The 14143-nt window shown below is 50.6% G+C and overlaps 1 protein-coding gene across 1 annotated transcript; it reads left to right on the plus strand.

Annotated features, from left to right (window-relative positions):
- Window positions 1-268: 268 nt before the first annotated feature.
- Window positions 269-4173, plus strand: ADM2 (adrenomedullin 2). The gene is made up of 3 exons (XM_027854406.1): window positions 269-489; window positions 688-861; window positions 2703-4173. The coding sequence occupies exons 2-3, from the start codon at window positions 752-754 to the stop codon at window positions 3070-3072; spliced, it is 480 nt and encodes a 159-aa protein (XP_027710207.1). The 5' UTR covers window positions 269-489; window positions 688-751; the 3' UTR covers window positions 3073-4173.
- Window positions 4174-14143: the final 9970 nt, after the last annotated feature.

A 14143-nucleotide genomic window follows, 5' to 3' on the forward strand; every position in this document is an offset into this window, starting at 1 on the left:
AGCCAGTCCTCCCCAGTGGCGGGAACCCCAGAGGGGCCGGGGCTCTGGCTGCCCTCCCCCGCCCTCGGGCCCCTAGCCGCCGGGGCCAGGAGAGCTGTGGGGGCGGGGAGGGCCAAGGGGGTGGAGAGCTGGCCAGCCCCGCCCCGGCCGAAGGGGACTATTTAACCTGAGAAGTTCTGCTCTGCCCCGCTCCACCAGCCCAGCCCAGGACAGACCGGACCGCGGACAGCCGACAGGCTGCGGACTGCCGGCTGGCGCCCAGACGGCCGACGGCAACTGCTCCGACGTCCACCCGAGGCCCCCGAGAGGCGCCTCAGACTGCCCCGGACGGCCCCGACCCCTGAATCTCTGAGCACTCCACTTGCCCCCCCCCCCCCCTAACCACATTCACCCTGGGACTGACAGACCCAGAAGGACAGAGGGGCCCCCCTGCCAACAAACAGGCGGACTGCCAGAGTGCCCCTCCAAGGCCCACAGCTCCCGCTTCAGGTGGGGCGGGGTGTGGGGGGAGAGGTCCTGAGAACCAGGGCGGAGTGGGGAGGGGTGGCATCTGGTGGAAGCAGGCCCGGACCCGGAGGTAGGAAGGTCCGAGGGGGCAGGAGCCCCGGGACCTCCAGGTCTGGTGGAAGGGGCTGGGGGCCCCCAGGGACGCACCTAGGGGCTCACTGGCAGCCTTCATCCCTTCAGCCCTAGCCCCGGACCGCAGAAGCCCGCAGAAGCCCGCAGAAGCCCCGCGCAGCCCCAGCCTGCCATGGGCTGGCTCCTACCCGTCACCCTCGGTTGCATCAGCCTTCTGAGTCTCCTGCTCCCGGGCACGTTGTCCCGGCGCTTGGGACCTCACCCGCTGCTGGCCCGGCCCAGGTGAGTGCAACGTGGCCCCCCTAGGGGCCTAGGTCCGCCCCCTCGGGCCCCAGTCATCCCTTCTCGCATGCAAACTGCCCTCTTGACCCTGTCTAACCCCAGCCCCCCGACTTCTACAACAGCCCAACTCCAGAGCCCAGAACCCCACCCTTGGTCTCCACCACTTCTCCCTCAGGGTCCCAGATCCCCTCCGGGGGTCCAGATCCCAGAAGCTAGTTCAGAGCCCCTGCACTCACTCAGAGCTAGGCCCGCTCTGATCCGAGGACTCCCGGATCCCCCATGCAGTGCTTTTGAGGGGCTGGGGGCGGAGCGGGGCGGGACTGGTAAAGGCAGGGAATGGGGCTCTCTCCCACAGCACACATAGGGTTAATGGCTGGTCAGTCCACCAGGGGGCGCTGTCGCCTGGTCGCTCTGACACGTCTGGGCCTAGTTCAGGTGGGAGAATGAGGTGACGGCTAGGATTGGGAGCCTGGGGACCAGGAGCTGGGAAGTGGCCTTGGGCAGGCCAGCATCACCAGGAGGGAGCCTAAGGAAATCAGAGCATTCAGAGTAATAGCCAGCGTTTCTATAGAGCTTTCAGGGGCCACATCTGAGCTTCACAACAATCCTGGGAGGTAGATGATAGGAATTCCATTTTGCAGAGGGGAAAACTGAGGCAGACAGAGGTTAAGTGACTTGCCTGGGGTCACATAATTAGTAAGTGTGTGAGTCAGGATTTGAACTCAGGGCTTCCTGACCGAAGGTCCAGCATTCTGCCCACTGCCCTGCCTAGCTGCTTCTAGTCACCTAGATCTTAAAGGGACCTCAGAGGCCCGGGGAGATTAACTGACTTGCCCCAGCTCATGCAGACAGCGAGCATCAGAGACAGGATTTGAACCCATGTTCCCTGACTTGCTCTAGACCTTTCTAGGGTGCCACACTGCCCCTACTCCTGAAGGAGAGCAGCCCTCCCATCCAGGAAGCCCCCAAACTGCTGCCAGCTAAACCAGGGTCAGACCTCCCCAGCCCCGACTCACCCTGGGACCAAGGGCCCAAGTCCACCCTGCACGGCCCCCAGCTTTTGGACTGAGGGGGAGGTAGGGGCAGGAGAGCTGCTACCTTAAGATTTACAAAGCACCATTCTCATAATAGCCCCACAAGGGACTGGCCCTAAGAATTAGTTTCCCTGTTTTACAGGGGAGGAAACTAAGGCCCAGAGAGGGACAGAAGGGTCACAAAACTAGCAAGGGGTCAGAGCTAGGGCTTGTTCCCAGGTCCTCTGACTGCAAGGCCGGCTCTCTTTCCTCTGTATGAACCAGTGATGCCTCTGATATGAAGGTCACAAAAGGGGGAGCGGTCTGCGGAGAGGAGGCCAGAGAAGGAGGGATCTGCTGAGGTGGAGACACAGGCTCAGAGCAGGGGCGGGGGGTGGGGTGGGACGATACCATGGGCCCTGAGCCCAGGTGAGAAGGGAGTAAAACCTGCAAAATCCCCGAGTCATAGACTGAGAGTGCAGGGAGGCTGCAGATGCAGGTGGGCGTGAGGAAGGCTGACGCTGGGTTTGGCTTCTCCCCCTGCTCAGGGGCAGCTGCCCAGCACTCAGGACTGGGTGGGGTCATTACCGCTGTCAGCCACATTCCAGGGAGCAGTGACCCACAGAGGCCTGGGAGTTGCCCTTTGCCCAGGGTAGATGAGGGTTAATGGACCATGTGACCCTGATGACTGATGTACAGAATGGGTTCCTGGGGGCTGTGGTCTTCTCCTGGCATGTTCCCCAGGGCCAGAGGCAGTCACCCTCACGTCTGGCAGCGTGAGGGGATGCGGGGGCTCATGTTCACTGTTCCCTGTCCTTTCCTCCGCAGGGAGCCCCCAGACCAGCTATTCCCCCAAGACCTCGAATCCCAGGCTGTGATGAATGTGGGGCCGGTGACTCTTGTGGGCCAGCCAGGGCCCCATGTGGAGCCCCTTGTGGGGCACCGCCCTCGACACCCACACCATCATCGCCATCACCGTGGACGGCTGCAGGGCCGCAGGGGCAGGGATAGGAGCAGGGGTAGTGGCCGGGGTCGCAGGCATGCCCGGCGCCACCACGCCCAGCTCATGAGAATGGGCTGTGTACTAAGCACCTGCCAGGTGCAAAATCTCAGCCATCGCCTAAGGCAGCTCATGGGACAGTCAGGGAGGCAGGACTCAGCCCCCATGAACCCCAAGAGTCCCCACAGTTATGGCTGAGCAGCCAACCCTGCCCCTACAGCCCCACCAAGACCCCAGAGCTCACCACAGGGACCCCCATGTCTGGGACTTACTTTCTAACTGTGTGACCCTGGACAAGTCACTTTCCTCTCTGAGGCTAAGCTTCCTCATGCATCAAAATGGGGATGGTCATTAATACTGACACAGTTCACCTCACTGGGGTGTTGGGAGGCAGTGCTTTGGAAACCTTAAAACCCAAGAGAAATGGGATTTTTTTGTTATCATTATTTGTTAGTAGCATTGTGTGGATCCTGCCCAGATAGGAGCCCACACCCATACCCTAACCTGTACCAGACCAAGGTCTCCTCTCACACATCACCCTCTGACTGGGGGCCTTAAAAGTCTCAGTTCAGCCCTCATTTTGCAGATGGGGAGACTGAGGCCCAGTCCTGTTGGGGAGACGCTCATGGCCCTCTAATGGCACTTGGGGAGGGAGATGGTCAGGAGCCCCTAACCTGGAGGAAGATGTCAGGGTCCCCTTACTCTAGGGACACACCCCTTAGCCCCCAAGGAGACTCCCAGGCTCCCCTGCCCCTGAAAACATGATAACTCCTTCGTGACTCAAGGAATTACCTGAGGGGAGATACTGAGGCATTGTCATCTTCCCTAACCTTGGGGAGATGTCCAGAACCCTGCTAATCTGGGAGATAAATGCCAAGGGCCTATCTAAACTTGGAAGAAATATCCAGGCCTCCCTGATTCTCTGGAAGATGCCCAGGCCCCCTCAAACACCCAAAGCCCTTTAACCCTGAGGGAGATACTCAGGATCCCCCTAAACCCCCCACCTGGGGGATGCCTAGGACCCCCTTGATTCCAGGAAGATGCCCAGGGTCCCCCTTATGTCCCTGGGGGTAAGGAGGAGATGCCTAGGGAGCTCTCATCACTAAGGGTCTTGCCCCAAGACTTCTGGAACCCACTGGGTCTCTCAGTCCCTTGATCAACATTTCCAGACACTTTCGTGTTCCTCCTGCCTAGCTGGGGGCGTGGGTGGGAAATGGGACTCCTGGGGTCAGCTGGGGAAGCATAAATTATTCCTTGTAGATGTATACCTGTTCAACTAAAGCTAGCTTTGTGCATTCATGCCTGTGCCAGTGTGTGTGCCCCAGGGGAGAGGGAATGCATTACTGCCACCTCACGTCCCCACCCCCTGTAGTGAGGGGGAAGGGGAGAAGCAAGTAAGGCACAGGGCCCCTCCTGGAGTCCCCAACATCACCCAGAGGTGTTTTGACCCTCCCACTAGCACACTCACAGACAGACACACAGAACCAGCCCCTGGCAACGACTCAGGGTGGGAGGACTCAATTGGGGACAAATCATAACCCTAAAGGGAGCGTTGCTGCCTCCCAAAGGCCAGAAGAGGAATAGCCAGAGACCTTGGTCCAGAGCTGGGAGTAGAACCTGACCCAGAGAGGAAAGAGGAATGGGGACCCTCTCTGAGCCTCAGCCCTGCCCCATGCTCCACTTGAGCCCAATCCAGGGGAAATTCCTGAAGGCTCCAAGACTCTCCTATGGGTGGAGGGTCAGAGGCTACTCCCAGGTCTAGGCCTCTTGGGGCAGGGGAGCTATGAGGGGGGTGGGGGTTCGGTGGGAGCATCCCCATCTATAAAGACTGGAAGCTGGATCCAGAATCCAAGGCCTGTATTCCCACTCCCCCCAAATCCATGGACTATATCAGAGGATATAACCCAACTGAGCTGCAGTGTGCCATGGTTCAGTGGAAAGAGATTAATTTGGAGGCAGGGAACCTGGCTGGTTTTCTCTGGGCTTGGGGTCAGGATTTGGCCAAGGCCCGGGCCTGCTGACTCTGCTGCACCATTGGGTGGAGTAGGAGGTGTCCCGGGGCTCTGACGAGTAAACTGGAGATAGGGGAGATCATAGCAAGAATAGAACTATTTGGGAGCAGAAACTGAGGGGGGCAGAGGGAGGGAAGCAGCTGTCTGGAGGGACAGACCCTGAGCCTGGCACCTCCGAGGCTTCAGGTCCACGTGCCTGCTCCCCCCACAGGCCAACGTGGGCTTTTACAACCACTTGGGGGGCGGTGCTGCCTTCGCAGTTAAAGATCCCAAAGCACAGACTCATGGCATAGGCTGTACGGGTGGGGGAGAAGCTATGTGAGGTGACGCAGAGCTCAGAGGCCCCAGGCTAGAACAGGAGGACCACAGGCTCTGCAGCCTGTCATTTTACAGAGGACTCTAGGCCTCTGGAGGTCCTCGAGACTGCCCACAATGGCCCACAAGAATCTCTACGCTACCCTGCCTGCCCTTTGGGGCATAGCCCTGACTTTGAGGTTAGGAGGGCCTCAACCCTGGGAGGGCAGAACCTTTCTCTATCTGCTCTCCTTGACAAAATCCCGAAGGGCCATGAGCTCGAGTCTGAGAAGGGCAGAGCGCAGCTGGCCGCTGTCTGACTTCTTCCAGGTCTGGTCCTCGGCTTCTTTTTCTTCATTTAGTGTCAGTCTGAGCCAGCTTTCGGCTGCCATGTTCACTGTTGGCTGATAATGGGTTTGTCATCCCTGGTGCTCCCAGATATTTTTTCAGTCAAAATGATCCCTAGTCTTGCTTCCCCCATCCTGCAAAGTTGATTTTTTGAACATAAACATCAATAGTCTGCATTCTTCCCTATTCATTGTCACAAACATTTTATTGAGGTCTTCCCAGGATTCCAGAGCTGGAAGGGGCCGCCACAGTCATTCAGCCTAAGCTGGTGGGGAAAAAGAATTCTCTCTGCCACACACTGCCTTGGCTTATGTGAGGGGGCCCATTCTGACTCAAGAGAGCCCACGTCAGCTCTGATTCTGAAGATTTCCCGAGGACCCAGCCTGACTCTGTCTCTTGGCCACTTCCTCCATTTCTCCTGATTCTGCCCTTTAGGGCCATCTAAGCCCTTGTCTGTATGATGACAGCCCTTCCGTCCTCTCTTCTGCCTGCTAAGCACCCCCATTTCCTTGAGCTGGTCCTCACCTGCCACGAACCGAGGCCCTTTTCTCTCAAATTTTCCCTCTTCTGGATGAAACTTTGGGGCCCAGGGTTTACCCGATTAAATCACCGCTGACCATGGTTATCCCCCAGCGCTCCACCAGGAACCCTCTTTTCTTTTCCCTCTACACTAGCCATTTGGCGATCTCATAGGCTGCCATCATTCCAACCATTGCCATATGCAAACGATTCTCAGACTGATTTGTCCATCCCTAGCCTCTCTGTCTCCAAGTGCCCACTGGACATTTCCAATTGGATGTTTCATAGACACCTAAAATTCAACATGCCCATAAACTGAACTCATTATCTCTCCACACTACCTCCCCACTCCCGCCCCAGCTCTCCCATCTTCCTAGCTTCCCTATTATTATCGAAGGCACCACAATCCTCCCAAGTCACTTGAGCTCCAAACCTATGTGTCATCCTCAGCTTCTCATTCTTTCTCACCCCTCCCCCATATCCAAATCAGGTGCCAAGTCCTGGCATTTCTATCTTCCCGACGTCACTCGTACAGGCCTCCTCCTCTCCTCTGACATTGCCAGTATTCTGGCCCAGACCCTTATTGCCTCAGGCCGGGGCTGTTGTAATAGTCTGCTGCTTGGTTTCTCTGCCTCAAGTGCCCCCACTCGTCTCAGCCGTCAGACGGATCTTCTCAGAGCCCACATCTGACCTTGTTACCTCCAGTAATTCCCTATTATTTCCAGGATCAAGTATAAAACTGTCTCTTTGACTTTCAAAGCCCTCCATAGCCTGGGCCTTTCCACACTCCTTACTCTTGACATGCGCATCTGCATCCCCTCTCCCCTAAATGTCCTCTGCAACCCAGTGCCACTGGCCCCTTGCCAGTCTTCACACGAGACAGCCCACTCCCCTACTCAGCATTTTCACTGACTGTCTCCCATGTCGGAAACTGTCTCCTCTCTGCCTTGTGGCTTCCCTGGCTTCCTTCAAGTCCCACCATGTACAGGAAACCTGTCCTGATCCCGCTTCACGTCAGCGCCTTCCCTCTGGTGATTATCTCCAATTGATTCTGTCTCTAACTTGTTTGTGCATAGTGGTTTGCACATTATCTCTTCCAGCAGGCTGAGTTCCTTGGAGACAAGGACTGTCTTTTGCCTTTCTTTGTATCCCCATCACTTAGTACTGTGATGGTCCTTACTAAATGCTTGTAGACTGACTGACTTGGTCTGGCCAAGGCAAAAAAAAAGAAGAATGGTCACACCCTTATCCCCAGAAACTCTGCCTGTCTTAATACAACATGATGGCCAAATAACACCATTGATTCCTATGGAGCTTGGAGGTCCCTAAAAACTCCCCGCCATCATCAGATGAACTGCTTTCTAGCCTCCAGCCCTCCTATCTTGTGTATTGATTGTTTTAAGCTTAAGACCTTAGAGTCATCCCTAATGAATGGTCTTTGATTTTATTCAGCCCAGTGTTCTGGCTAGTTGGGATCTTCTTGAGTCCTGACTATCACTTGGTGTATTAGCTAACTCCTCGCTCTGTGGCATCTACAAATTTGACCAGCATACTATCTAATACACCTTCATCCAAGTCATTGATAACAATGCTGAATAGCTCAGGGCTCAGTGCAGATCCCTGGGGCACTCCAACGGAGAACCTCTTTTAAGTTAATATTGAATCATGACAGACTTCTCTTTGAGTATGGCCAGTCAACCAGTTCTGAATCTCCCAAAGTGTAAAATCACACAGCTCACATCCCTCCATCTTATACAAGACTAGCCTGAAAAAAGATTAAGTGCTTTGTGAAACTAGAAAAACTATATTTCCAGTGTTCTCCTGACTTACCAGTCTAATAATCCTGTCAACAAAGGAAAGGAGGTTAGGCTGGCACAGCCTGTCCCCAGTGGAGCCATGATATCCCTTATTGATAACTGCTCCCCTTCTGGAATGCTAACAACCATCCCTCTAATAATACAATCTAGAATATTGACAAGAATTGAGGTCAAACTTACTAGCCTATATTTGCAAACTCTATTTATTCCCTTCACTTGTTTAGAAAATAGGGACATTTCCTCCCTTCTCCAGACCTGTGGTACCTCTTCCACTTTCCAGTCTTTCAAAGGTCACTGACAGTGGTTCAGCAATCGGGGCCTGGCGACTTAAACATGTTAAAGGAAGCAGGTGCTCTCTTCCTATCTCCTTCCTTATCTTGACTCTCAACTCCCTAATAGCTATTTTTGTTCTGTCCTTTCCAGTCCAAAGATCATTTTCCTCAGAAAAGAAAACAAGAGCATTGAAGAAGCAAGCAGCCCCTCCCTTCGTGGCTGAGGTGGGGGACTGAGGGTACTCCACGAGGCATAGAGCCCTCTTTCAAGCACAGGTGGTATAGTGGCTGATTTTCACTGAATGCTATTTTTCTTCTTTTTTTTTAGTCTTTCTTACAAGAAAAAGCTAGCTGGGTGGGAGGGAGGGATACGTTTGGAAACAGATCTGTGGTAAAACAACAATAACAACAATAGGTGTCAACAAAAACAATTCAAAGAGTTGGAGAACTCTGTCTTTTGCCCCTTAAATGTCATTTATCATAGTCTATTGGAGTCTCCTGAGAGGCAGACATACTTTTAAACATTCTCTTATTTTCCCCAAGATAGACTGATAGATTAGATAGATGGATGGACGAATAGGTAGATAAAGGGATAGAAAGAAGAATAGGGAGATGGATGCATGGGTATTGATTGATTGATCAATAGATATCGGATGATAGGTAGATGGATGGGTGAGTGAAGGATGATAGATGGATAGACAGGAAATTAAATGGATGGATAGATAGGCAGAGCATTTATCAGCCACAGACTATGTAAACCAGTAAGCCGGACAGGCCCTACCCCTCTGTAAGCTTCCATTCTAATGGGATAAGACAACACATAAAGGGTTCTGGAAATCATGGGGTGGGAAAGATACCTTCGAAGAGGCAAGTGAGAAAGTGAAGTGTGGAGAGTAAATCAAACCAAGAGCGAAATGAGTGAGACTAGCTGGGTGGTCTGGGTTAGGGAGTCACTAATGAAGAGAGTTGGATCTGAAGAGGCTTCTTACATCCCAGTGGGGGCAGATGAATCATCTACTGGAAAGGGGAAGGGGAAAAAGGGGAAGCAATGCAGAATGGTTTGGAGCTGGTGGTCTGGAAGATAGCTAAGAGAACCCTGTTCCTTTCTTAGAGTCTGAGATTCAATGCAATAACATACACCCACCTGGATCTCAGGAGAGAAACCAGTTTCCAAACTGAGCAGGGACAAAGTAGACTGGACAGTGATTCCATGATTTACCACCCAAAACCTTCCACGAATTGAACTGAACTCTAGAACTAGTTGGATGGACTGCAGACATAAGGGTTTCTTAAACAGAGTTGAATTCCTCCCTTCTAAGCTCTCTGGTGTAGAAGGAAGCCAGTGGTGATAATTGTCAAGAGGTCTGTGAAATCCTTTGGATTCTCCTCTGGTTGACCAGCAGCAGAAACAATGACCTGGCCCCTGGAAGTGTCTTCTTTTCCTTTCTGTTTCCCCACTACTCACCTACAAGGGAGAATGGAAGAAACTTAAGGTTTGAAAACTGGGAAATGCCAAAGCCCAGACCTATTTAATAATCATTAAACAAATGAATGTCACCTGGTATATGGCGTAGCCTCCAGAGGTTAAAAATGGAAAGTGTATAAACACATATCACAGATTAGGGTGAGGTTTCTGCCCCATCGACCCAAGCCTCCCAACTACTGGGAGGGGAGCACCAAAAGAAGAGAGTGCTCAGGAGGGAGGGGATGGAGGCAAACCCTGGCCAAGTTTTAAGGAGCTCACTGGGCCCCTGGCCAGAAGACTCCTCTGGGGAGAGGAAAATTTCTTTTAGGGTCTGGGGGAATAAAATTGGGAAAGCCTTCTGCTGGTAAGTCAGTCTGGTGGCTAGGCACTCTACTACACTCTGGGGGCACAAAGAACAAAAACTAGGTTCTTGCCTTCAAGGGGCTTCCATTCTAACGGGAAAGACAACATGCAAACAGCTATGCACATATAAGATATATGCAGGGTAGATGGGAGGTAATCAGAATTAGAGTTAGATACAGTGGAGAGAGAGAGCACTGGATTTGGAGTCAGGAAGAACCAAGTTCAAATCCAGCCTCAGACACTTGTTGGCTGTGTGACCCTGGGCAACTCGATTCATCCTGTTTGCCTCAGTTTCCTCATCTGTAAAATGAGCTGGAGAAGGAAAGGTCAAACAAACAAAAAAACAAACCCAAAATGGAGTCATGAAGAGTCAGACGTGATTGAAATGACTCAACAACAACCAGAAACAACAACAAAATAGGGATAATAATAACGCCTACCTCCCAGGGTTGTGGAAATGGGGCATTTCTAAAGCATTGTGCAAAGCTCTATCTAAGCGCCAGCTTCTCTTCCTGTCATCGTCATCTCCATCTCAGGGGGACGGCCCTCGCAGGAGGGAGGGGGTAGGAGGGACATTGACCAGGAAAGGCATCTTGTGGCCGTAGAGATTTGAGCTGTCTTAAAGCAAACCTAGAGATGAAGGAGAAGAAGGAATGCATTCTGGGCACGGAGATACTGAGTGGAAAGGAAAGGATGTAGGAGATGGAGTCTAGGGGGAGAGGCCAGCGTCGATGGGCAGTTAAGTGAACGGGGGAAACATACAGAGAGTCCAGGTTGTAAAGCACTTTAAAAAGACATCCAGTGGCTTTGATATTCAGTTCTAGACGAAACAGGGAGCCCCTGGAGTCCCCTGGAACGAGGGAGTGTCACGGACAGACCTCCTCCTTGGGATGATCACTTGGGCAGCTGAATGGAGGATAGACAGGATTGGTGGGAGACTGAAAGTGGGGTGAATGTGGTAGGGCTCTAGGCATGAAGTCATCAGGGCCTGCTCCAGGGTGGTGGCAGTTTGAGGTCCCATGTAAAGGGCTTTTCAAAAAGGGCTGGGAAAAGTGTATATAGCTAGGAAAGCATGGCAGGACCTGCTTTTTCTTGACGGAGAATAAGTTAATGACAGAGATAGGCTGGAGCCGAGGATGTCAGTGGAACCAGAAATTGGAGGAGGTGTAGAATTAACCCTATCCAGGGTACAGTGGAGCAGCTTGTGGGAGCAAAGATGACAGATGGCAGCAGGGTGGTGACATCACTAGAAGACATGAGTTGCCCCTCCATCAATGTGCCTTGATCACACGTGTTCTCTTAATGTGGGCTCCTACGTGTACCCATCCTGGTCATGCATGTTTCCTATGTCTATACATCTGCATGTGTATTCCCTGCATGTATTCGTGTTTTTCACAGACACTATATGTATTTGTGGGAAGCTGTACCCCAAATTTATGGGGAAAATATTTTGTCCCAATTTTTTTTTTGCTGTGTTATTTCATTAAAAGTCTTTCTGAACTTTGAACTAACTGCGTCCTCTGGCTAGTGAAGGTAAACACACGAGGGGGTCTTGTGAGCTGTGATTTAGTGATGTGGAACCACAAAGTACCTTGAACTTGGCATGGCCGTCCCGTGAGGGAATCCACCCAGTGAGTGGGGAGGGAGGGACGTCCCTCTTTGTCGTCCTCTTCTCTCCTAACTGGCCTCAGCTCCTTCTGACAAGGAGCATTTCTGACACCATTCTTCTAAGACCACGTGATGGTTCTTGAGTCCTCATTTTCTGCTCGTCCTTGCTTCTGTCTTTGGTACGTGCCATTCTGAGAAAAGAAATTGGCTGGAGAGCTCCCTGTGGATCCACAGAGACCTTTTTAGAAAACTTTTTCTTCCTGGCTGCCCAAATCTGTTCTCTTTGTCTTTTAGCAACTTCATTCTTGAGAACTTCCCATCCCTCCTGAATGACTTCTATAGAACTTCTGGGGATAGGATCTTTTTAAAAAAAATTTTTTTTTAAGGCAATTGGGGTTAAGTGACTTGCCCAGGATCACACAGTTAGTAAGTGTCAAGTGTTTGGTCTGAGGCCGGATTTGAATTCAGGTCCTCCTGACTTCAGGGCCCGTGCTGTATCCACTGCGCCACCTAGCTGCCCCCTTTTAATTTTTGGGATAGGATCTTATCAAACCTTTCTGAAATCTGCCCTCCTCAAATCTAGAGGGATATCTCAGTATCTCAAACAGGATGTCCTGTAGACATCTCAAATTCAAAATTTCCAAAGCAGAATTCAGTGTCTTTCCTCCTGGTTTTCCCCTCCTTACTAATTACAATTTCTATGGTGGAGGGCCCTTGGTTCCCGGCATTTGTACCTGAACACCTGGGTCTGACAAATCATATCCAGAATAGCAACTCCTCTTGCCGCTTCCTCCATGTTTTAAAGGATTAAGTCATTACAGAGAAGTCAAGAAATTCTCTGCTGTTCTGCTTTTGGCAACAAGAAAGAGCTCCAGATGTCCAAATAATTGAAGACCCTCATTACTATAGGTTGGTAGACACCGCACCTCTGTGCCAGGCTTTTGATGTTTCCCAAATGTTTCATCTAATTCATCCTTCTGGTTGTCATCCTTAGTAAAACCTACATGATTAATTATTTCTGTTTCTCTTTCCATTGACCTTCACACAAATTTTTCCACCATGTTTACCCCCGTCCATTTCCTACATTTCCTCCCATGAGCCTATTGTCTTAATGTAAAGTGCTTCCCCAAATAAAATAAAAATAAGATAAAAGGTGTCTCCACTTTCCTTTTTATCTGATCTATTCCTTCCTAGGTGTGCCCTTCCTGAAGCATATATTCCAATTGCAAGTAACCAGATCTCAATGATAATCTTTGAGGTCAAATTTGCTTCCTTATTCTTAGAATCTTTAATTTACCTAGTTTTTTACCTGTTATTTTTTGCCTTATCCATAGATGTCTGATACAGTGCACTATACTGCTAGCTTTTCTATTATCTCAATTTAATTCAGCAAGCATGTAATTATCATTACTCTTGGTTCTATCTCATTCTTTTCATCTTTTCCAGTGGGATTCAGATAGAAATTGTCCTGGATCAAATCACTCTCCTACTATTATTATTATTATTTTGTATACATATTATTTTGTTATTTATATTATTATTCTATTCTATTTAATATTCTGCAGCTGCTTGCACAGCTGGACGAAATGATTGCCTTTGTAATTGAATAAAATGTTGGGGTATACACTTGCCTTCTGTAGGTTCATTGAAAACCTCCCCTAGACAAGCCCAGTGGGAGAAAGGACAGTGGGGATGACAGGTGCCTCATCCTGTACCCATGGGGTTTGGATTTCTTCTGCTAGTCCTCTGGCAAGTTTTTTGCTCCATATACCTTGGAGATTAGGATTGTTCTGTATAGCAACTTCTATTAAAATACTGTCATTACATTTTGTTAAATTAAATTAAATCATTAATTCAACATTAATCGTGGACAGCAGCTCTGTCCTGTGGGACTTCTGCCCTGCCTTTTCTTTTTCCCTCTATACCATCTCCTTTGGTGATCTCAGTAGCTCTCGTGGGTTCAATTATTACCTCTACGCAAATGATTTCCAGCTCTATATGTTCAATACCACTCTCTCTGATGAGCTACCATCACAAATCTCCAACTGCCTCTTGGCCGTCCCAGAAAGGAAGGCTGGTAGACATCTCAAACCCAACCTATCCGAAGTTGAATTATGATCTTTCTTCCCAAACGTTCCCATCTTCCTAACTTGCCTGTTAATGTTGGCCAGATCTACAAACTCCACATTATCCTCATCTCCTGATTCTCACTCACTCCAAAAGTCTGATTCAGTGCCAGATTTGATTGTTTCTACCACGTCATGACATGTCTCAAATGTGTCCTCTTCTTTCCATTCACATGACCACAAACTCGAGTTCCAGCCCTCATCACCTTTCATCTGGACTACTGCACTGGCATCCTAAATGGTCCCCCCACCTCAAGTCTGATCTTCTTCCAATCCATTCTTCACTCAGCTGCCCAGCTGAGCTGTCTACATTGCTAATCATTTGATTCCCCTGCACAGTGAGCTCCTGTGGCAACCTGTTGCCAGCAGGATCAAAGATAAACTCCTTTGTTTGGTATTGAAAGATGAAAGTCTTCATGACCTGGTCCCTTCCCCCCTTTCTAGT

This window comes from Vombatus ursinus, unplaced genomic scaffold (genome assembly GCF_900497805.2).
Source record: "Vombatus ursinus unplaced genomic scaffold, bare-nosed wombat genome assembly UNPS02010394.1, whole genome shotgun sequence".
NCBI classification, from domain to species: Eukaryota; Metazoa; Chordata; class Mammalia; order Diprotodontia; family Vombatidae; genus Vombatus; species Vombatus ursinus.